The sequence below is a fragment of the Oikopleura dioica genome, chromosome PAR (assembly GCF_907165135.1).
Source record: "Oikopleura dioica chromosome PAR, OKI2018_I68_1.0, whole genome shotgun sequence".
NCBI lineage: Eukaryota > Metazoa > Chordata > Appendicularia > Copelata > Oikopleuridae > Oikopleura > Oikopleura dioica.
The window spans coordinates 16143470-16165655 of NC_137293.1; the positions used below are offsets into that span (position 1 = coordinate 16143470).

At 39.3% G+C, this 22186-nt stretch overlaps 1 protein-coding gene across 1 annotated transcript; it reads left to right on the plus strand.

Annotated features, from left to right (window-relative positions):
• Positions 1 to 20888: 20888 nt before the first annotated feature.
• On the plus strand, positions 20889 to 21797 carry LOC145704583 (uncharacterized). Its single transcript, XM_081782041.1, has 3 exons — positions 20889 to 20942; positions 20985 to 21504; positions 21546 to 21797. Exons 1-3 carry the CDS (start codon positions 20928 to 20930, stop codon positions 21794 to 21796), a joined length of 786 nt encoding a protein of 261 aa, XP_081638167.1. The 5' UTR covers positions 20889 to 20927; the 3' UTR covers position 21797.
• The last annotated feature ends 389 nt before the right edge of the window (positions 21798 to 22186 follow it).

Genomic DNA, 22186 nt, shown 5'->3' on the forward strand with positions numbered 1-22186 from the left:
TTGGATACTTCTCAAAAGCTCTTACTGGTCCTGATCTTAAAAGAAGTATGCGCGTAAAAGAGTTATTCGCACTTACTTGGGCAATAAAACACTTCGAATTCTACCTTCTCAACACCCATTTTGAAGCATACGTCGACCACAAATCATTACTGTTTTTATTCAAAGAGCAGCAACAATCAAAGCTAGATATCAAGCTCTGCAATATACAGTGCTACTTGACCCAATTCGACTTCACAATAATCCACAAACCTGGCAATAGTGATGTCATGGCAAGTGCAGATTACTTCAGCCGATTACCCAGGTCAAAAAGCTCTTCACTGGACGACGACGCTACTCGATTCGAAGACATTCCAGAGCGAGTGTACATGTTCCATCTCAAATCGCAAGACGATGAAAACATTGTTTTCTCATATGGATCCGAGAAAATAACAAGTGAGAAAATGAGACAACTGCAAGACAGCTGTAATCTCACTAAAAACAAAATTGTCAAAGCAAAAAAGCATAAGAAAACAAGATTTTCTTTCAAAAATGACATTTTGTACGCACAAAACAGACTTGTCCTACCCGACCATGTTGCAACCAAATTTTTACAGTATCTTCACATTATAACAGGACATGGTGGTTCAAAAGCGCTGACTCATATGTGCTCGAAATTTTTCATCAGCAACATTCAAGAAAAAGTCCGTGCGATTACAAGCTCCTGTCCTGTCTGCATTCAAGTGAAACCTGTCAAGAAGCTAAAACCGTCAATGATCGAAAAACGCAATTTCGAGTCTGTCCCCTTCGAAAAAACGTTTTTGGATTTAGTGGACTATGGTTCTAAGGATGGCAATAATATGCGCTACTTGTTAACTTGCTGCGACTCACTTACCGGATTTTTGGATGGGGTGCCACTTGCATCAAAATGCGATAAATTGGTTGCAAGAGCGATTTTAACCCTTGTTCTCCGACATGGCATCACCGAAACCGCTGTCACCGACAACGGCCGTGAATTTGGTCCTTTAACCCGGCAAATCTTCGAACGATTCCAAATAAGGCATGTTACAACGACAGCGTATCGATCTTGCTCAAATGGCAAAGTCGAAAGACTCCACCGCGAAATTCACATTCACTTGAAAAATATGAATGCAAACGATCGAAACTGGTCACAAAAATGGGAAGAAGCCAAATATTACATCAACAATCTGCCGAAAGAAACACTAGATGGTCTTTCCAGCAATGAAGCCCTTTATGGTCGAGCTTTTCACGTTCCATTCAAAATTGGACAATCTGAAGATGGTGCTAAAGAGCCTTTTATAAAAGCTCTCAATAACTACATCACAAAATTACATCCTGCTATCCAACGATTCCAAGTGGAACGATACCAAAAACAGCTCCGACGCGACAAAAACAACTGCCCTCTTTTAGAAATAGGTACAGTAGTGCTCGTTTGGAAGCCGAATATTTCTAATGGGAAGCTCGGGACCAATTGGACTGGACCTTTTTTTGTCCACAAGAGAATCTCTAAAGACTCGTACATTGTCAAGTGTGACCTTACAAAACGTGAATATAGAAGGCACATATCGCTCATACGCCCCTTAAAAAATATGGTTGGCGATTCGACAGAATTCAAGACAATCAGAAACGAGCAAGAAACCAAATCACCACAAGATGATGATAAGAAAATAATCGACTCTTTGCAAGACAAAAAGTCAGATTCACACAACAAGACTGAAGAAATTGAAAAATCAACAGACACTGTAACTTCTGAGCCAGCTACAAATGCACTCTCACAAGATGAAAAAGAAGATGATGCTCAGACAAATGCCTGGTCAAAAAGACTTAGACCACGAAAATCCCAAAACTAAAAGGGGAGAAGGGAGATGATAAAAATTCACCTCTTCAGTAGAGCCTAAAATTCAAAAATATGAGAGGGATGAATGCTTGTTGGTTCCATTCAGTAAGGCCTACTCGAAAATCAAATGAGACGCGAAAAAAAAAAAAGAAGCTTATAAATAGCCAAAATTTGATCTTGAAAAAACTGTTATTCTAGCGCCACCTCAAAAGCGCAAGGATCTTTTTCAAAATTCAAATACTAATGAGATACAAATTCTCTAAATCGATAACTAAGAGGAAGAAGTTTTACTGTGAGACAACCTAGCGAAACAAAACCAACAACGAACTTACAGTATGTCAAAGAATATCTTCTTGGCCTTTCAGCACTAGATGCCGACTGTATGAAGAAAGTCCATCAAAACAGCTAGCTACAATAAATTCAAATGTGCCATGGATCTCGTTAAGTCCATGATTTCAAAACGAACTGCGACTAGTCAGCTTTAATGCAGAGGGAACCTGCTTGAGATTAAACCCGGTCATGGCCCGCACAAGCCCAATTGGATGGCTATTCGACTCATTGGACCTCTTTTTGTATTCAATATTTGCACTCACCGCATGCACTCGAGTTCAAATTATTCTCTACAAAAATGCTCATCGACGAGAATAGGAGCTAAAATTGCTTGCTCCCCATACAGCTTTGTTATCCCAATAAAAGGACGCGACAAGATCGTGCATCGCTCAAGAAGCAAAAGAAATCAATTTTCAGAAGAATCTGGACAATAAATCGGACGAGCGATCGAAGCGCCTCACGTGATTGGCCGCGCAAAACTGCACCGCACGGCCCGGAGCGCAGCACACTCACTCGCCGCAAAAAAGAGAGAAAAAGAAAATAGAGAAAATGCCGCTAAATTACACGTCGAGCAAACAAACCGTTTATCACTTTTTCGATGGAACTTCAAAGGAAATGGTGTTACGATATATACTTCCACAAGTCTTAAATATCGACCCGCCAACGGAGTACGTTGACCCGTCAAAGTGGGCACGGATTTTCGAAATAATTGATTTCGTCAAAAATATCCGACTCGAAACCCTTAAATTTCTGGAAACCTATGAGTACTCAATCCAAGATTCCAGAGCCGTTTACAACTTTTGGCGCGAAAGATATTCAAAAAACGACAGCTTTATCTATTGGCTTGCTAAAACGACCGTAATTTGTGAGATTTGGCGGAATAACGAGAGCCTTAAAATAATTGGCCCTAAGGTTCTTGAGACTTTCGATAATATGTTCATATCGAAAAGATTACTCTGGAACGAGCTCCTTACCTTTGATCTTAAAAATGAGATCAAAATCGTTCGAAAAACTCTAGAATTATTTCTAGAAGAAACTCGCAAACCTGGCTACAAAAGTCAACCTTGCTCAATCTGAATTTCATTCTCAGACACCATTTTATGAGCCCTTTACATCACCTGGGAACGTGGACGATCGACAAACAGGCACTCCTGCTGACGCTGATGGATCTATCGCTCAAAGCCCGCTTACTTATGTTTCTGATGACCCTGTCACTGCTGATATTCCAACTAATCCGCAAGTCGACTTATCAGAAATCAACGCTTCCGACCTGCTTGATTTTACTCCATCGCAAACAACAGACTTCTATCCTTCAATCGACGATTTGCTCTCTTAAAACCGTGCAAAAGTCATTTTCTCAGAAGGGAAGGATTTGTAGTGCTTTTATTATTTGGAATGCCTTTTGCATCATGTTTTAAATCGACGCTGATCGCGGAGCGCGCTGGGCGCACCTACTACACCATTACAGTACAGCGACACTAGCCTGGCCGCGAGCGCGCGGCCTGTAAAAACCAAACTCCTTCGTTTTCCGTGCTCCTCCTTGGTTTATAATGCTCCTCCTCGGATTTTAAAGCTCCTCCACGGAATTCCGTCCTCCTCCACGGATCTCTATATAAACTGTTCACTGTGCACACTTTCTCAGAACACTCACAGAGATAACTTAGAGTGCCAATAAACTACAAAACACAAACTTTTGTTTACTTTTTTGTCCCTTGCAAAATAATAGCAAGCAGTACACGTAGTTACAGTAAAGTTTCAAGCCACTGGCACTTACGGTGGCCACTGATGGATGATATTCAAGTTGCCATTGGCGTCGCCCGCCATCTTCGTCTTCGGCGGCAACATAACATTACTCTCCTCCTTCATCAAATACTCATTTTAGGTCAAAACATGCTTTTATTCCACGAAAATTGTACATAAACTGCAAGAGCAAAAAATAATTTAATACGTTCTTCGCGTGAGATTCGCCAAGACTTTGTATTTGTTCTGACCCAAACGTGGCTTGGAGTGGATCTCTTTGCTTGTGTGCGATTGCCGTGGCGATTGTTTTGATACTTTTTCCAGGTAAGAAATTACGGCCTTTATACTGTATTCTGTGCTCGGCACGGGGAGTTGGAAGTTGCATAGGCCAAATATGCCCAGATTTTCAAAATGATAACATGCAAAACGTGCGCAGCTTGCGAGAAATTATGATGAAAGGGATAGAAACTTGTCTCGAAATTCAAAAGAGAGGTACGTTTAAAATTAGCGATAATGAGCATGCGAAAAAGATGCATCAAAATATAAGTGCCTGTTTTTTGAAGAAAATTTTCTTATCATAAATTATATTTGTTAAAGATATCAATATAATAAGTACTGGAATTTCTCCGGCACCTTGAGGAGTTCAAAGAAAGTGAGCTTCTCGTTTTCATGAGAATTTATTTTGTTTGTAAGAGGCAAGAAGAGTAGGAAGGATGGGCTCGGAGACGATTCTTACCTATTACTAATAATTGAGTCCGATTTCGATTGTCTAATAGCCTATAAGACTATTGCTGTGTGTCCTTGGCGCGAGAGGTGGCTGGATGGTCCTCCATTGACTGAGTAAATATATTTAATGTATATTATTTTAGTAATTCTTGGGCGGATTTATTAGCATTTTATACGGGTTTTTTGCTCTGAGACGTATCACATTTGAAAAAATGCAAGTTTCAACGCATCCAAAAGAATTAACAAGAGAAGCTGTTGAAAAATGGCTGGAAGATTTTAAAAAGAAGTTGAATAGAACGACGAGCAGAGATGATTTGGACAGATTGATTTTGTCGGTGGAGAGATTCGAGTTTAAAAATATTGATCGTGCTAGATGGGAGGAAGTTATTTTTGAAAATGGAAAAGGAAAAGTTTCTGGAATATATGTAGAAGAAGAATGGGCTATTACTTCATTTCAAAAAATGATCCTCGACCAAAATCCGCAACTAGAAGGTCGAATAATTCAACGCTCAGAACTCAATGAAGAAACTGGAGAATGGATTATCGATGAATTTCTTGAGCAAAAATTAATTTCAGCTGGAGGAGAAGCGATTGTTTTGGAGGAAACATTTGGAGAATTAAAATTTGCGGTTCGGTTTCAAGCTTTTGATTCGGCGCTTTTTACGGGGAAGACTGAAGAAATGGAATATGAAATTAATCTTTCCAAAGGTATTTTTATTTTTTTTTAAATAGTTTCTCCTTTTTAGGGTGTCGGGCGCTGAGGTTATGCCATAACCAGGTTATGCATTTTCGATTTAAATTGGAGCAATTTGAGGCTAAATTGGTTCCAAAAGACTTATAAACGATGTTTTCTCTAAGATCAGGCGCGATGCGCACTTGAACTATCTGTTACATATCGATTAATATGATTTTTATTAAGAGTGCATAACAAATAGAGGTGTTCAGGTCGACGATTCAAAAAAGGGATGAAAACCCATGTCGGGACCTAGTTATGCATGCATAACCTCAGCGCCATACACCCCCTTTTTAAGACTACGATACCGCTCATAACGACGAAAAAGATGACGCTAAAGTTATCCCTGTTCATCAAAACGTGATTAAAAACTTCTGCAACATCGAAATCTTCTCGAGCAAAGACGAGAAAAGACAGGACTGCCTCGGATGGATTACGATTATGGAGAAATGCGACACAGATTTGAGAAGCAGATTGAAGAAGGGAGATTTGAGCTTGAAAGAGAGGAGGAGAATTGCGAATGAAGTGAGAGAGGGGAGAAAGTATTTGGGGAGCATTGGAATTTACCATCAAGATCAGAAGCCGGAAAATATTTTATTGAAAAATGGAGAATGTAAATGGATCGATTTTGGAACTATTTGGGAATTAACTGGAAGGAAGAGCTACAGAAGAATGGGCTACGCGAGGAAAGGGAGCAAGTGTAGATTTATTGATTATTTATGTAAGTTATTAATTGAAATTAGTTGAAAATAATTTGCTCGCGTTTTTATTTTCTTCTCAGATGCTGGATCTTCTGCCTTTACGGGAAGTAATCAACTTTGTGGAGGAGGAGGAGGAAGAAGATCACCACTTCACGTATTTATTCTTTGTGATTGGAAAACAGCGTGGAGTCTTCTTTTCAAGCCGATCGAAGAAGAAGAAAAAGAGAAAATCAAAAAGAACTCAAGGTAAGAGCTTAAGGGATCCCCCCCCCCGTTTTTTCAAATCTTCATGACGGGTGTCTATGTGGCATATTTAGATTCCTCGTGCTCTGAGGATCATTTTGATATATTACATGACCCCTTTATGGGCATCTTTACCCAAAATTTCGACCCTCGAAAATCGTAACAATGCATGTAATTTGTACTTAGCGTGAAAATCGCAATTTTTTTCGACTTTTCGATGTCATCGAAAATAGACATATAAGGGGTCCATCGAACGCTTAAAATGCACTGAGTAAGAATTTAGTAACCGCATTAGGATTTTTGGCCATATATTGGCGCTAGAGAGCAATTTGGAACCAAAAAGGGCCAAAATGGCATCTTAAAGTTTTTTTTAAGAAAAAATTTTTCTTACTTGACCAAACAATTTCTCTGTACTAGAGATTAAAGATCAGGCTTTACTCTTTCTAAATCTAGTCGCAGATTTATTCTAGCTAAGCCCAAAAAAAAGAAGTTCGCCGTTGAAAATGGCCAAAAACGGCGTTTTTTCGAAAAACACTAACTTCAGCGCCCCCGTGTGCTAGGTTTGCGTCTATGTATTTTTTTCTCTGTACTAGACAGGGGTGGATATTTTGATTTCAAACCTCATTTCAAACCCCGAAATTTCCGTTCTCGACCAATCAGGATGGCCAAATTGGAGTTGAAATGAGGAGTTGAAATCAAAATATCCACCCCTGGTACTAGAGAATTAGCCGCTATGAACGAGCTTTCATTTGCGCTATTGCACGCAAAAATTGGTAAGTGCAAAAAAGTAGTTTGCCATTGAAAATGGCGAAATCGGGGGATCCCTTAATAAGAAATAATATTTCTGCAATGAAAGAAAAATTTGAAGGCGTGCAATGCTGAGTGGCTCTCAGAATGGTATACTCCATCAACCAAAGAAATCGAAAACTTGTCGAAAATAATTTCTCTAAAAACGCGTCTTCTGCTTTTTGCCTCGACGATCCAAATTTGACTAAGTCATCGGCAATGGCCAATCTCAAACAGAAACTGACAAGACAGATTAATTTCGACTTCGAAAATTTGACGAAAAATGTTTTAAACCAAAAAGAAAGCGATCTTTGGGCTCAGGTCAATATTCGGAGTTACCATGGATTGGAGCATTTTTTTTGGAGTGAGTTCTGTTTTCGTTTCTAAAGTGGAGGAACTTTTTTGGAGTTACACCGCAAAAAATTTTAAGGCGACGTTAGACGGATTTTTATTTTCTCAGTGGAATTTTTGGACCTTCTTCTTTATCCGCGGTTCTATTTTTTGATGGGTTTCATTTGGACTTGTTTATATATCCGTGGTTTTATTTTTTGATGGGTTTCATTTGGACTTGTTTATCTATCCGCGGTTCTATTTTTTTCATTTATTTTATTTGGACTTGTTAATTTATCCGCGTTTCTATTTTTTTGGTTGGTTTCATTTGGACGAGTTTTATTATCCGCGGTTGTATTTTTTTAATTGGATTCATTTGGACTAGTTTTTTATCCGCGGTTACTATTATTTTAATCGATTCGATTTAATGGAATGTTAATAGTGATGAATAGCCAAAAAAGTGAGGTAAATGTCAATGAAAAAATTCAGTGTATAAGCAGGGTTTTTGGGCCCGGGAGGGCCGCGCGCGCGATTGGCTGAAAATGGCTAATTCTCTTCTTCTGTTTCCGCGGTTTGCGCTTCAGCGACGGCTATCTTCTATGTTATGGGGGCTCTATGGGGTACATAAACGTCGACTGTTCCATCATTGCTACGAAATAAGCTCCGGTAACGTTTGTCAACATTTATTTTTAGGGGATTGAGAATACTTGCTTTTTTCCGCGATTGTTTGGTCGATGAAGCTGGATTTTTCGTCGTCGTTTTCTTCATGAAACTTTTTTTCTATGTTATTAAGGGAGCTCTACGGGGTTCATAAACGTCGACTGTAACATCACTGCTACCAAATAAGCACCGGTTACGATAGTCAACATTTATTTTGAGGGGGGTGTGAATACTTGCTATTTTCCGCGGTTGTTTGGTTGATGGAGCTGGTTTGTGAATGTCGCCATCTAAATGAACGTTATTTTCTGTGTGTAAAAAAATTTTGGGGTTTCTATGGGGTGCATAAACGTCGACTGTTCCATCATTGCTACGAATCTAGCACCGGTAACGTTTGTCAACGTTTATATCTAGGGGTTACGAATACTTGCTATTTTCCGCGGTTGTTTGGTTGATCGAGCTGGTTTCGTTTTCGTCGTCATCTAAATGAAGGTTATTTTCTGTGGTATATAAATTTTGGGGGCTCTATGGGGTGCATAAACGTCGACTGTTCCATCATTGCTACGAATCTAGCACCGGTAACGTTTGTCAACGCTTATATCTAGGGGTTAAGAATACTTGCTATTTTCCGCGGTTGTTTGGTTGATCGAGCTGGTTTCGTTTTCGTCGTCATCTAAATGAAGGTTATTTTCTGTGGTATATAAATTTTGGGGGCTCTATGGGGTGCATAAACGTCGACTGTTCCATCATTGCTACGAATCTAGCACCGGTAACGTTTGTCAACGTTTATATCTAGGGGTTAAGAATACTTGCTATTTTCCGCGGTTTTTTGGTTGATCGAGCTGGTTTCGTTTTCGTCGTCATCTAAATGAAGGTTATTTTATGTTTGTTTAAAAAATTTTGGGGGCTCTATGGGGTGCATAAACGTCGACTGTTCCATCATTGCTACGAATCTAGCACCGGTAACGTTTGTCAACGTTTATTTTTAGGGGGTGTGAATACTTGCTATTTTCCGCGGTTGTTTGGGTGATGGAGCTGGTTTGTTGTTGTCGCCATCTAAATGAACGTTATTTTCTATGTGTAAAAAAATTTTGGGGTTTCTAAGGGGTGCATAAACGTCGACTGTTCCATCATTGCTACGAATCTAGCACCGGTAACGTTTGTCAACGTTTATATCTAGGGGTTAAGAATACTTGCTATTTTCCGCGGTTGTTAGGTTGATCGAGTTGGTTTCGTTTTCGTCGTCATCTAAATGAAGGTTATTTTCTGTGTGTAAAAAAATTTTTGGGGGCTCACGGGGTACATAAACGTCGACTGTTCCATCATTGCTACGAATCTAGCACCAGTAACGTTTGTCAACGTTTATTTTTAGGGGGTTTGAGAATACTTGCTATTTCCGCGGTCGTTTGGTCGATGGAGCTGGTTTCGTTTTCGTCGCTTTCTAAATGATGGTTATTTTCGGTCTGTTTGTGAATTTTGGGGGCTCACGGGGTACATAAACGTCGACTGTTCCATCATTGCTACGAATTTAGCACCGGTAACGTTTGTCAACGTTTATTATTAGGGGTTGAGAATACTTGCTATTTTCCGCGGTTGTTAGGTTGATCGAGTTGGTTTCGTTTTCGTCGTCATCTAAATAAAGGTTATTTTCTGTGTGTAAAAAAATTTTTGGGGGGTCTACGGGGTGCATAAACGTCGACTGTTCCATCATTGCTACGAATCTAGCAGCGGTAACGTTTGTCAACGTTTATTTTTAGGGGGTGAGAATACTTGCTATTTTCCGCGGTTGTTAGGTTGATCGATTTGGTTTCGTTTTCGTCGTCATCTAAATGAAGGTTATTTTCTGTGTGTTTATGAATTTTTGGGGGCTCTACGGGGTACATAAACGTCGACTGTTCCATCATTGCTACGAATCTAGCACCGGTAACGTTTGTCAACGTTTATTTCTAGGGGGTGAGAATACTTGTTATTTTCCGCGGTCAATTGGTCGATGAAGCTGGTTTCAATTTCGTTGTTTTCTAAATGAAGGTTATTTTCGGTGTGTTTATGAATTTTGGGGGCTCACGGGGTACATAAACGTCGACTGTTCCATCATTGCTACGAATCTAGCACCGGTAACGTTTGTCAACGTTTATTTTTAGGGGGTTTGAGAATACGTGCTATTTCTGCGGTCGTTTGGTCGATGGAGTTGGTTTCGTTTTCGTCGTCATCTAAATGAAGGTTATTTTCTGTGTGTAAAAAAATTTTTGGGGGGTCTACGGGGTGCATAAACGTCGACTGTTCCATCATTGCTACGAATCTAGCACCGGTAACGTTTGTCAACGTTTATTTTTAGGGGGTGAGAATACTTGTTATTTTCCGCGGTCGATTGGTCGATGAAGCTGGTTTCAATTTCGTTGTTTTCTAAATGAAGGTTATTTTCGGTGTGTTTATGAATTTTTGGGGCTCACGGGGTACATAAACGTCGACTGTTCCATCATTGCTACGAATCTAGCACCGGTAACGTTTGTCAACATTTATTTTTAGGGGGTGAGAATACTTGCTTTTTCCGCGGTCGATTGGTCGATGGAGCTGGTTTCGTTTTCGTTGTTTTCTAAATGATGGTTATTTTCTGTGTTTTGAATTTAAGGGATCCCCCCTCCGTTTTCGTCATTTTCAACGGCGAATTTCTTTTTTCTGGGCTTACAATTTTATGCTTGCAATAGTGCAAATGAAAGCTCGTTCATTTAGGTTTATTCTCTAGTACAGAGATAAAAATCCATAGACGCAATTCTACCACAGGGGGCCTTGAAGTTTGTGTATTTTGAAAAAACGCTGTTTTTGGCCATTTTCACCGGCAAACTACTTTTTTTAGAGCTTAGCTAGAATTAAGCGGAGTTTAAATTCAGAAAGAGTAAAGCTTAATCTTAAAACTCTAGTACAGAGAAGTCATTTGGTCTAGTAAATAAAATTTTCTTTTAAACGACCTAGTGTACCCATATTTTGCGTTTTTTGGTTTTTTTTTGCTCTCTAGCGCCAACATTAGGCCGAAATTTCTAGTTCGGTTATTTTTATTAAGGAAGTTTTAAGCTTTCGAAAGACCCCTTGTATGTCTTATTTCGATGACATTGAAAAACCGAAAAAATTCCGACAAATTTCATGCATTTTTGAAATTTTTGAAGGCTAAAATTCTGAGGAAAGATGTTCATAAGGGGATCATATGATACATCAAAATGATCCTTAGAACACGAGGAATCTGAAAATATCAAATTAAGACCCTTATCCAGTTATTAAAAAGACAGGGAGAAATCCCTTAAGGGACTCTACGAGGTACATAAACGTCGACTGTTCCATCATTGCTACGAATTTAGCACCGGTAACGTTTGTCAACGTTTATTTTTAGGGGTTGAGAGTACTTGCTATTTTCCGCGGTTGTAAGGTCGATCGAGTTGGTTTCGTTTTCGTCGTCATCTAAATGAAGGTTATTTTCTGTGTGTTTATGAATTTTTGGGGCTCACGGGGTACATAAACGTCGACTGTTCCATCATTGCTACGAATTAAGCACCGGTAACGTTTGTCAACGTTTATTTTTAGGGGTTGAGAATACTTGCTATTTTCCGCGGTTGTTAGGTTGATCGAGTTGGTTTCGTTTTCGTCGTCATCTAAATGAAGGTTATTTTCTGTGTGTAAAAAAATTTTTGGGGGGTCTACGGGGTGCATAAACGTCGACTGTTCCGTCATTGCTACGAATCTAGCACCGGTAACGTTTGTCAACGTTTATTTCTAGGGGGTGAGAATACTTGTTATTTTCCGCGGTCGATTGGTCGATGAAGCTGGTTTCAATTTCGTTGTTTTCTAAATGAAGGTTATTTTCGGTGTGTTTATGAATTTTGGGGGCTCACGGGGTACATAAACGTCGACTGTTCCATCATTGCTACGAATCTAGCACCGGTAACGTTTGCCAACGTTTATTTTTAGGGGGTTTGAGAATACTTGCTTTTTCCGCGGTCGTTTGGTCGATGGAGCTGGTTCTGTTTTCGTCGTTTTCTAAATGACGGTTATTTTCTGTGTTATGAATTTAAGGGGCTCTACGGGGTTCATAAACGTCGACTGTTCCATCATTGCTACGAATCTAGCACCGGTAACGTTTGTCAACGTTTATTTTTAGGGGGTTTGAGAATACTTGCTATTTCCGCGGTCGTTTGGTCGATGGAGCTGGTTTCGTTTTTGTCGTTTACTAAATGAAGGTTATTTTCTGTGTTATGACTTAAGGGGCTCTACGGGGTTCATAAACGTCGACTGTTCCATCATTGCTACGAATCTAGCACCGGTAACGTTTGTCAACGTTTATTTTTAGGGGGTGAGAATACTTGCTATTTCCGCGGTCGTTTGGTCAATGAAGCTGGTTTCGTTTTCGTCGTTTTTTAAATGAACGTTTTTTTCTGTGTTTTGAATTTAAGGGATCCCCCCTCCGTTTTCGTCATTTTCAACGGCGAACTTCTTTTTTCTGGGCTTACAATTTTATGCGTGCAATAGTGCAAATGAAAGCTTGTTCATTTCGGTTTATTCTCTAGTACAGAAATAAAAATCCATAGACGCAAACCTACCACAGGGGGGCGCTGAAGTTTGTGTATTTTGAAAAAACGCTGTTTTTGGCCATTTTCACCGGCAAACTACTTTTTTAGAGCTTAGCTAGAATTAAGCGGAGTTTAAATTCAGAAAGAGTAAAGCTTAATCTTAAAACTCTAGTACAGAGAAGTCATTTGGTCTAGTAAATAAAATTTTCTTTTAAACGACCTAGTGTACCCATATTCTGCGTTTTTGGTTTTTTTTTTCTCTCTAGCGCCAATATTAGACCGAAATTTCTAGTTCGGTTATTCTTATTAAGGAAGTTTTAAGCTTTCGAAAGACCCCTTGTATGTCTTATTTCGATGACATTGAAAAACCGTAAAAAATTCCGACAAATTTCATGCATTTTTGAAATTTTTGAAGGCTAAAATTCTGAGGAAAGATGTTCATAAGGGGATCATATGATACATCAAAATGATCCTTAGAACACGAGGAATCTGAAAATATCAAATTAAGACCCTTATCCAGTAATTGAAAAAACAGGGAGAAATCCCTTAAGGGACTCTACGAGGTACATAAACGTCGACTGTTCCATCATTGCTACAAATCAAGCACCGGTAACGTTTGTCAACGTTTATTTTTAGGGAAGAGAATACTTGCTTTTTTCGCGATCGATTGGTGGATGAAGCTGGTTTCGTTTTCGTCGTTTTCTAAATGATGGTTATTTTCGGTCTGTTTGTGAATTTCGGGGGCTCACGGGGTACATAAACGTCGACTGTTCCATCATTGCTACGAATCTAGCACCGGTAACGTTTGTCAACGTTTATTTCTAGGGGGTGAGAATACTTGTTATTTTCCGCGTCGATTTGTCGATGAAGCTGGTTTCAATTTCGTTGTTTTCTAAATGAAGGTTATTTTCGGTGTGTTTATGAATTTTGGGGGCTCACGGGGTACATAAACGTCGACTGTTCCATCATTGCTACGAATCTAGCACCGGTAACGTTTGTCACTGTTTATTTTTAGGGGGTGAGAATACTTGCTATTTTCCGCGGTTGTTTGGTTGATCGAGTTGGTTTCGTTTTCGTCGTCATCTAAATGAAGGTTATTTTCTGTGTGTAAAAAAATTTTTGGGGGCTTTACGGGGTGCATAAACGTCGACTGTTCCATCATTGCTACGAATCTAGCACCGGTTACGTTTGTCAACGTTTATTTTTAGGGGTTCAGAATACTTGCTATTTTCCGCGGTTGTTTGGTTGATGGAGCTTGTTTGTTGTTGTCGTCATTTAAATGAAGGTTACTTTTCTGGGATATAAAATTTTTGGGGGCTCTACGGGTTGCATAAACGTCGACTGTTCCATCATTGCTACGAAACTAGCACCGCTAACGTTTGTCAACGTTTATTTGAAGGGGGTTAGAATACTTGCTATTTTCCGCGGTTTTTCGGTTGATTGAGCTGGTTTGTTGCTAGGTTAATTTATTTAATGAAGCCTAGTTGGCGAAAGAATGAGAAGTGCAAGAAGAAATATCATCGAAAATTCATGAGAGCAATTCGAAAATCGTTAAGGGTATCCCTTCAATCGTTGGATAAAAAAGTCAAGTTATGAGGGACCAGGGCGGACAAAGATCATTTGAAAATATTTCTCCATAAAAGATTTTTTCTGTCCTCGGCATCCCTTTTTTCTTATCTGATTTTTTAATCGAAGGATTGAAGGGACACCCTTAACGATTTTCAAATAACTTCAGTCGAGCCATCTTTTGAAACAAGAAAACAAGGAAAAGTCAGAGGGTTTTCGCCCCGATATAAGGATCTTTATTAGCCGCGATGTTGCAAATTTTATTGGCCGCTAAAAGTTGTGTATTTATCCTTTATTGTGGCTCATGATACCGCGCTATTACAAGCGTTTTACGCGAAGAGGAGGAAAGCGTGTGCAAGCAGATGCATGCGCTCGCCGCCTGAAAAAGGGATCATCAAATCAAAACGCCGCGCCAAAATCAAAGTGGCGAGTTTGAGCACTTTCCGAGAATAACTGCGTTTTGAAAAAGAGGTAGACAAGTTCAAGGGCGTTATTAGGTCGGAAGAATATACAAAAACCAAGGCGATCATTCTGAGAATATGATGAAAAAGAACATGAAAAATTTTTACAGCTTCTCTTCACTATAAGACCACCCATAAATAAGACTAGAAAGTCAAAAAGGAAACATCAAAATTAAACTATGTTCTAAACATGAAAAGCTCCAACATTGAGCAGAATCATTATTTTTTAGACAATCTCAGCGGTAGTGCTCAATTGACCTTATTTTAGCAGAGAAAAAAATTCATCTCCTTTCCTGAAATTCTTGTAAATCGAATCTCTCTTCCAGCAGACAACTAGCAGTAGCTTATTAATAGTAGTATCAGTAGAGTTCCGCTACTGTAACGATCTTCGAAACGTGACGCTTTCGATTATCCTCTCTGCTGCTAAAAGAACAAAGTTCATTTTTTTCGTTCTCTCACAGAATTCGTCATAGTTTCGTAATGACTCATCGGCTCATTCGAAATTCGCGGAAACTGGGAAGGGTCTATTTTCGTTAAAACCGTCTGATAGACTTCTGCGGAAGCCCTAGAGCAGCCGGCCAATCACCGGCCGCTCATTCGTCGACCGCATGTGACCCGACGAAATTTATTAATTTCTCTAGCTGACTCTACCTGTCATAAACTGTAACCAAGGTACTGTTAGCAAAATGGCTCTGTCTCTCGGTAATGCCCAGAAAAAAGTTGATATGGTCGAATTTTGGATTTTTTTTTCTTAAAAATGAGCTAAATCAGAGGAAGTTCTAGCGGATGTGTGATTGGCTGAATTAGGTACAAAATCGCCCCATACTTTTTGGCAATAAATAAGAGAGGTAAACCTACTGGGGAAGAATTGGGGAAGGGGAGGAAGAGGAAAAGTGGGCGTTAGTAGTAATAGTAGTGACTGACCATTTGACAATTTTCCTGGTTCTCGATTGGATAAGAGCAGTGGAGCACTGAACCGGAAGACTCACGGCTCAGTGCGGGGGGAAGGCCCCTCAGGGCCTTCTTGCCACACCTTCAGACATATGATGAGAGCATTTTACACCACCACCACCAGTGAATATGCACATGCATAATATGCATGCAACAAATATACACTGTAGGGCGCGGCGCTTTTTCGGCCACTCCACTGTAGCCATTTTTAACCACTTTTAATGGTCAGTCACTACTATTTTAGCTGTTTTAAACAAAAAAAATTATTTTTTTCACTCTACCCCCGTTTTAAACGCTACTTAACGCTATTCTGCTATTCCCTTACTCTTAAATTAACTCTAACCCTAGCTAAACAACTTTCAGTGGTAGAAAATACGCTACTTGAGCGTCTGAGCTCTTTCTCTCGCGGCCCGCGGTTCAGTGCACCAATCCCAGCGCTCGCTTTCACGCGCCGATCCACGCCCGAGGATTAGCCGCCCCTTTGTCCTCTCATCGATCCAGCTTTCCCTTCTCTCATCCGCATCTAGAACATTCGGTAAGTTTTCTCCTTCTCGAACATTCCATTTACTTTCTATTCAGCTCTGCCTGGGCCGCGCCCGCGCGTTCAGACTCAAGCCACGCCGCTGCCGCATGATTGCCACTTCTATCTTTCGCTCTCAAAAACCGTAAACCTTTTTTCTACTCAATCAAACCTACCAACTAATAAACCTCAAAATATTTGTATTAAAATGAAACTTTATAAAATCACTTGGCTTTCTTGACGCAAGCATCTTTCGACGTTCAATTCGATTATCAAAACTTAAAAACCGTAAACCCTTTTTCAACTGAGACCTGCCACTAACTAATAAAAAAGTTGATTATTTGTAAAATATAACTTTAAAATGAGTCTTTATTTTTCTTTATTAAAAGTTCTTAAAAAGACATTATTATTTTTTTAAAATTTATTTTCAAAATGAAGCAGGGATAAGACTGGCAAAGAATAAGTTGAACTTGACAATGGCAAAGCAGGTAGCAGCGAGGAGTCCAAAAGCGCAAACCAAGGCGAAGATGTAGAAGAGGACGAGGAGAGCAAGGGCGAAGATGAGAAAATTCATTTTTGGTTTTTCAAAATTTTGATTTTTTGATTTATGAAATTTCAGAGCTGGAGTCAACCCTTTTATACGCGCAGATGTTCATGGCCGGAAATACCAGCTGCGCTTGGTTTGATCTAGAATCTAAATTACTCTTGATAAATTGAATATCAATTTTGTGTATCTCCAATTTTACACTAGAATAAACATCAGATTCATTCGCACCTTGTTTATCAATTAAAATCAAGTGCGAACGTTTTGTACTTGAGAAAGCGCAGCTGATTTTACCGGATATTGTTATTGTTTTATGGGCCGTTTTATCTTTCGGCAGTACTTGTCGGCGGCAGCTATTGATACTTCTGAAGCTCCTAGTTGGCGCACCTAGCTCAGGTTTTGATATAAAAATGAGCACTTTCTTGCAACAACCATCAAATCAATCATCAAACCAACCACAACAACAACAAAATGATCGTGCCAATCGAACAAATCAAGCCAAAGAAGAAGACCATCACCAAGAAAATGGCAAACTTTTTCAAACGCCAATTCACCACCTACCAGTATCCCGTCAAAGAGATCAACCAGAAGGCCCTCTGGATCGACACAAATACCAAGACCAACCTTGGTGCGATGACAAAGGCCTCCGTCAACTCTGTCATGCATTGCCCACCTCCGCCGTACCCAAAATCCGTTGGATTGACAGCCTTGGCCACCAAAGAAGAACCGCCAATGTACTCGCACTTTTCCGATGAAACTTTGAAGTACGCTACAATCCGACGATCGTACTCTGTCCGCTACCGAACCGCCTCCAGATTTTACTAAAAAATGATCCTACTGCCGCGCATTCTTTCATGATTTCTTTCCTTGCCACTCTTTTGCTCATAATCTTATTTATCGCCAAATAAAATAGAAAAATTTCAGTTTGGTTTTTTATTTAACAAGTCAATTTTAATTTTCAACGCAGGTAAAAGCCAGGATGTGAGTATTTTTTGTTTATTTTTAAAAACACATTTTTGTAGAACAAGTGGAGGTCACAAAGTAATCCATGTCTTCTACTTCGTCGTCTGATTTCTCGTTCATATCCCAATTGATATGAAAGTTTTTTAATCTTCTAGCTAAATCCTCAAAAACAGAATCATCTATTATGGGAATATTTAAGGCTTGAAACAGACTTTGTTTCTGCCCGAGTTTATACTCTCCTTTATGATCTAAGCAATAAAAATCAAAATTTAATAATTAGTCTTACCTCTTTTCATGTTTTCTTTATTCTGAATAAAACACGAGAATCGATCGCTTTTATAGTAATTTACTGTATTTATTCAAATATCACGACACACGAATGTTTCGCTACTTTTCAGGTGGCATTTTATTACTGTAGTTATTGCACACACGCAGGGCGTATCCTTGAGGATTCAAATGCTCAAGTTTCATTTTATTACAGTAGATATTGAATTCATTAAAGACAGTCTTGGTTGTTCGATTTAAGTTCCATTTTAGTTCCATTTTATTTTATTGAGTTATTTGAGAAGTTAAGGAGGAAACTGGTGAGTGGATTTATGTTTCATTTTATCAGGTATAAAGAAATCATATAGAAGATTATTAGGTATTGATAGCATTTTATAATTTATTAAAAACATATTCGGGAAAAAATGTTTGACGCTAGAATTTAAGAATCATTTAAAAAAGTCCAAATCCATCACGAATGAAAGAAGGTGTGCAAACGTGGATCTTCTTGAGTCTAAAATCTTTAAATAAAACATGGGCTGATTCTAAGGGCTTACCATTTTATATTTCTATCGCGTGTTTATTAAAGTTTCATTTGATAACAGGGGTGATCATCAATGTTGCAACGGCGGCAATTGAACATGCGGCTAGAATTGTTGGCACTTAAAACGCTATCATTTGTTCGAAGGAATTCTCTTACTTCCTACCATTTTAGATTTCTTAGATTAGAAGTTCATTTAATTTTAAAAAGCTCGTTCGATGTTTATATTTTTAGTTTCTTTGGCGCTCTTGGAGCCACTAAAGGGTGCTGTTTGAGGAGCTGTTTTTAGAATCGATTTCAAAAAAGGATAGTTTTTCTAAATGACATGACAGTTTGATCATGTCCTCGAATAAGAAAACACACGAAAAATTTGCCCATTCTCTTGAGTTACTTTCGGCAGCTTGGGGAAGTCTACCCTTGTGGAACGTTCTTGCGGAAGCAGGTAAGTCGAGCGCTCAAATACATTCAATCATTCCCCAGGTTCAGTATTATAGTTAAAAAATATTACTGGACACTAGCGAAGGTATGTCATATTATTGTTGATTGCGAAAGATGACAAGGCAACTCCAACCCTTGCTTATATTGATTTTTAAAAAATGTCATCATTTAAAACAATGCGGAGTTTTTGACACTTTCCGATATCTACACTATATCTGACGATTTACGGCCGCTATGGCGCTGATGAGAATTTAAATATGTTCTGATCAGGCGCGCTCTAGTCCATCGATGAGGGCGCAATTTTTTTCTTGCACTGAAATCTTCAATATATTCAGCAAGCTTAACTGGTTTGATTACTTTATGCATTACTCGCTTAATAATGGCAAAATAACAATTGCCATTCTTCAGCGAGTTCTTTTTAGAAAAGCGCGGGGAAATAAAGCAGTGTGATGATCCGGAGGCGGCGGAGTTAGCCCTTCAAAATGAACAAGGTAGCAGAGTTTATTTTTCAGTTATTCATTTTAAGTCATTTTTGAAACTCTCTCCCACGAATTGCACCTTTCTCGAGAACGCCTATTACGTCTCATCGACCAGTTCTATTCGGCTAGCGCTGCAAAAGGAGACTATATGATGTTTTCGGATGGTGTTCATCGCAAACGCAGCTCGGACGACCGTGATATCCCTCAATCGCCAAGCCCGCAATCAACAACGACTTCGAACTCCGACTCCGCGTCGTCTTTATCAATAGATCATCCCATTCTAAATGATAAGGCTGATGATTTAGCTGGAGCTTTTGAAACGTTAAAAGTTGCCACGGGCAAAGATGGGCCAGAAATTAACAGTTCTCGTCGGAGATTTGAATTTCTCAATCTTCTCAAAAAAATTGATGACAATCCTGTTGGAACTGCTTCTGCTCAAGTTTTGTATGTTTTATGTAAAACCGAAGCTGAATACAAGGTGAAGTTCGGAATCCCTCTTACAACAAAGCAAATCTTCGAATGCAAGCGGGCTGCAAAGTTCGCTGGAAAAGATGGTGCAATATTTGACGAATTGTTTCGCAAGAGTTATGTGAAGGAGTGCAGTGAGCGGTCAAGAGGGTCCACTTCATCATCAGTGGGAAATGATGATGGTTATGTTCACGGCTCCGAAATCAACGCTCGAAGTCTTCCCATTCATCCGCTTTCTTTTATCGGTAGAGCACTGACTGATCAAATGAATCCGATTGAAAAAGAAGACCAAAAGCCGAAGAAAGACGAGTCGACAAACTAGAATGGGCGAATTGATAGTTAAATCTTGGTTCGGTATCTTGCCAAGGCATAAAGTCAACGTTGATTTCTTATTTTATTTTTTTGTTTTTTTTACATTTAACGTTATTTTTATTTCATCTTCCGTTTACCAACTTAATATTTTTCTTTGACGTATTTTCACTTACTTGTTTCTTTTCTTGCTTATTTTCAGTGAATTAATTAGTGTTATCCTAAGTTGAACTTTTGACGCGCAGCGTAGTTTCATATTGATCTCCTCTTTGATTGCTGTATAAATATTTATAGTGAGGAAAATGTCTATACAGTAATCGTATCGATGTTTCGTTTAATCTGCCTCTAATCTATCCTACAATTAACAATATTTCCGTAAAACAGCCAGTGTGATAAAATTTGAAATGTGAATATGAATTATTATCTTCAGTTTCAGTAAATCAAGCTTTGACTATTTTTAACAATTGAAAGAACAGTTGGACCTATCTGGTAGCCGCCAAGAAAACCTCAGTTTTTTGCTTTGTTGAAATATGAAAAGTTGAGCTAATGTAGGGATTAGTGAAAACTTTTTCTATATCAACTTTTATTTTTTTCTGTTTATTAATACAACATCAAACATACAAATTTCTAGTTACTCTTGTGTTTCTTTGCAAAAAGTGAAAAAATGTTTCTAGAAGTATTGTTTTTCTCAAGCATTTCTATATAAACGGCGGTTGCAGGCGGTTCAACTCAGTTTTGCATTTGACAGCAAAAGGCAAAGTCACTTGTGGAGTTTTTTGTTTGCGCGATGGGAAGAAAAAAGGTTTGATTAGTACAAAAGCGTATGAGTCTAAAATAGTCGCAGCAAGCGCAGCAGAAACGCAGCAGCGGCTGTCGGACCGAGATCGCGCGCCAACGAACTCCACCAAAACCATATCGTGGTCTTCCTCCAGCATCTCCTCCGCTATCACCTCGGGAGTATCTTGAGGTGCATTCGTTGGACGCATTGGACTCCTTTTTTCGAGGGAACGAGACGGTTGCTCTGGACGAAAGTGCGTTGAACGACACTATCGTCGGTGGCGAAAATCGCGTGCCGATTGAAGCTGCGCCGAAATCTCGCACTTATCGCCAGCTCTTCTTCACCGATGACGAGTCGACTGACGGAGAACTTGACCAAGCGTTCATCGAAGAGCCCGAGCATGGTCGTAGACGAGCAAACTTTTGCTACACCTATCGGGGGCTCATAAAAAAAAAGGGCCGCAAAAATCCTGCCGAAGTCATTCGGTACGTAGATGACAAGGGCAATTCAAGCCGGTGGTTCTTTCGCCCTTTGTACGCCCGTTTCTGCAGTACCAGCCACGGCTACTTAAAATTCGACGAGTCTCGTAAGTCTTTATTTCTTTATGTTTTCAAACTTGAAATTTAGGGTATGAAGGGACTGGCGAAGATCTTGACAGAATCTTAAAGATTCTTGATAAGGTCTCCCGAAATCGAGTCTTCGAAATGGCGGAGCTGGAGAAGGAATTAGAGAATGAAGAATATGGGGTATTGGTCGAAACAAAGGATTATCTTTTGCCTCTGCGCAACATCCAGTTTGGAATTGCCAACCTCAAGAAAGACGATCCTGACCGAGCTCCAGAGCACGATGAACCTCCAGCATACGTTTTCGAACCTTGAAGACTGCTAAAAAGCTTGTTGTCAAATAAAAAACTTGTACTCTTTTTATTGATGTCATTTTTTAGCATTTTCTAGCGTTATTTAAATATTGAAGTTTAAATAGAATTAAGTAAATGTGTTAATTTGATCAATCTAGAAATATTAGCGCGTGAGCAGGAGCGAAGAGCGTCCAGCCGGCGAGCGGCGAAATCATTTCCAGAAGTGAGGGTTTTCATTTCGAGATTTGGAAATCAAAAAATGCGGAGGTTTTCGCTCACATGGGAAAATCTCTGCTATCAAATCACAGCGGAGAAAGAATTTCTAAATCAGAGAAGAAAATAAAATTTATCGAAAAGAGAATTTATTTTATGACTGACCGCTATCAAAGTAAATGTTTCTCACACGCGCGTG

Bases quoted from the DNA above. Each gene is read 5' to 3' on its own strand.
- LOC145704583 (XM_081782041.1), top strand. The intron at 21,505-21,545 runs GTAAGTCTTTAT...CTTGAAATTTAG, and splicing joins CTTAAAATTCGACGAGTCTC to GGTATGAAGGGACTGGCGAA.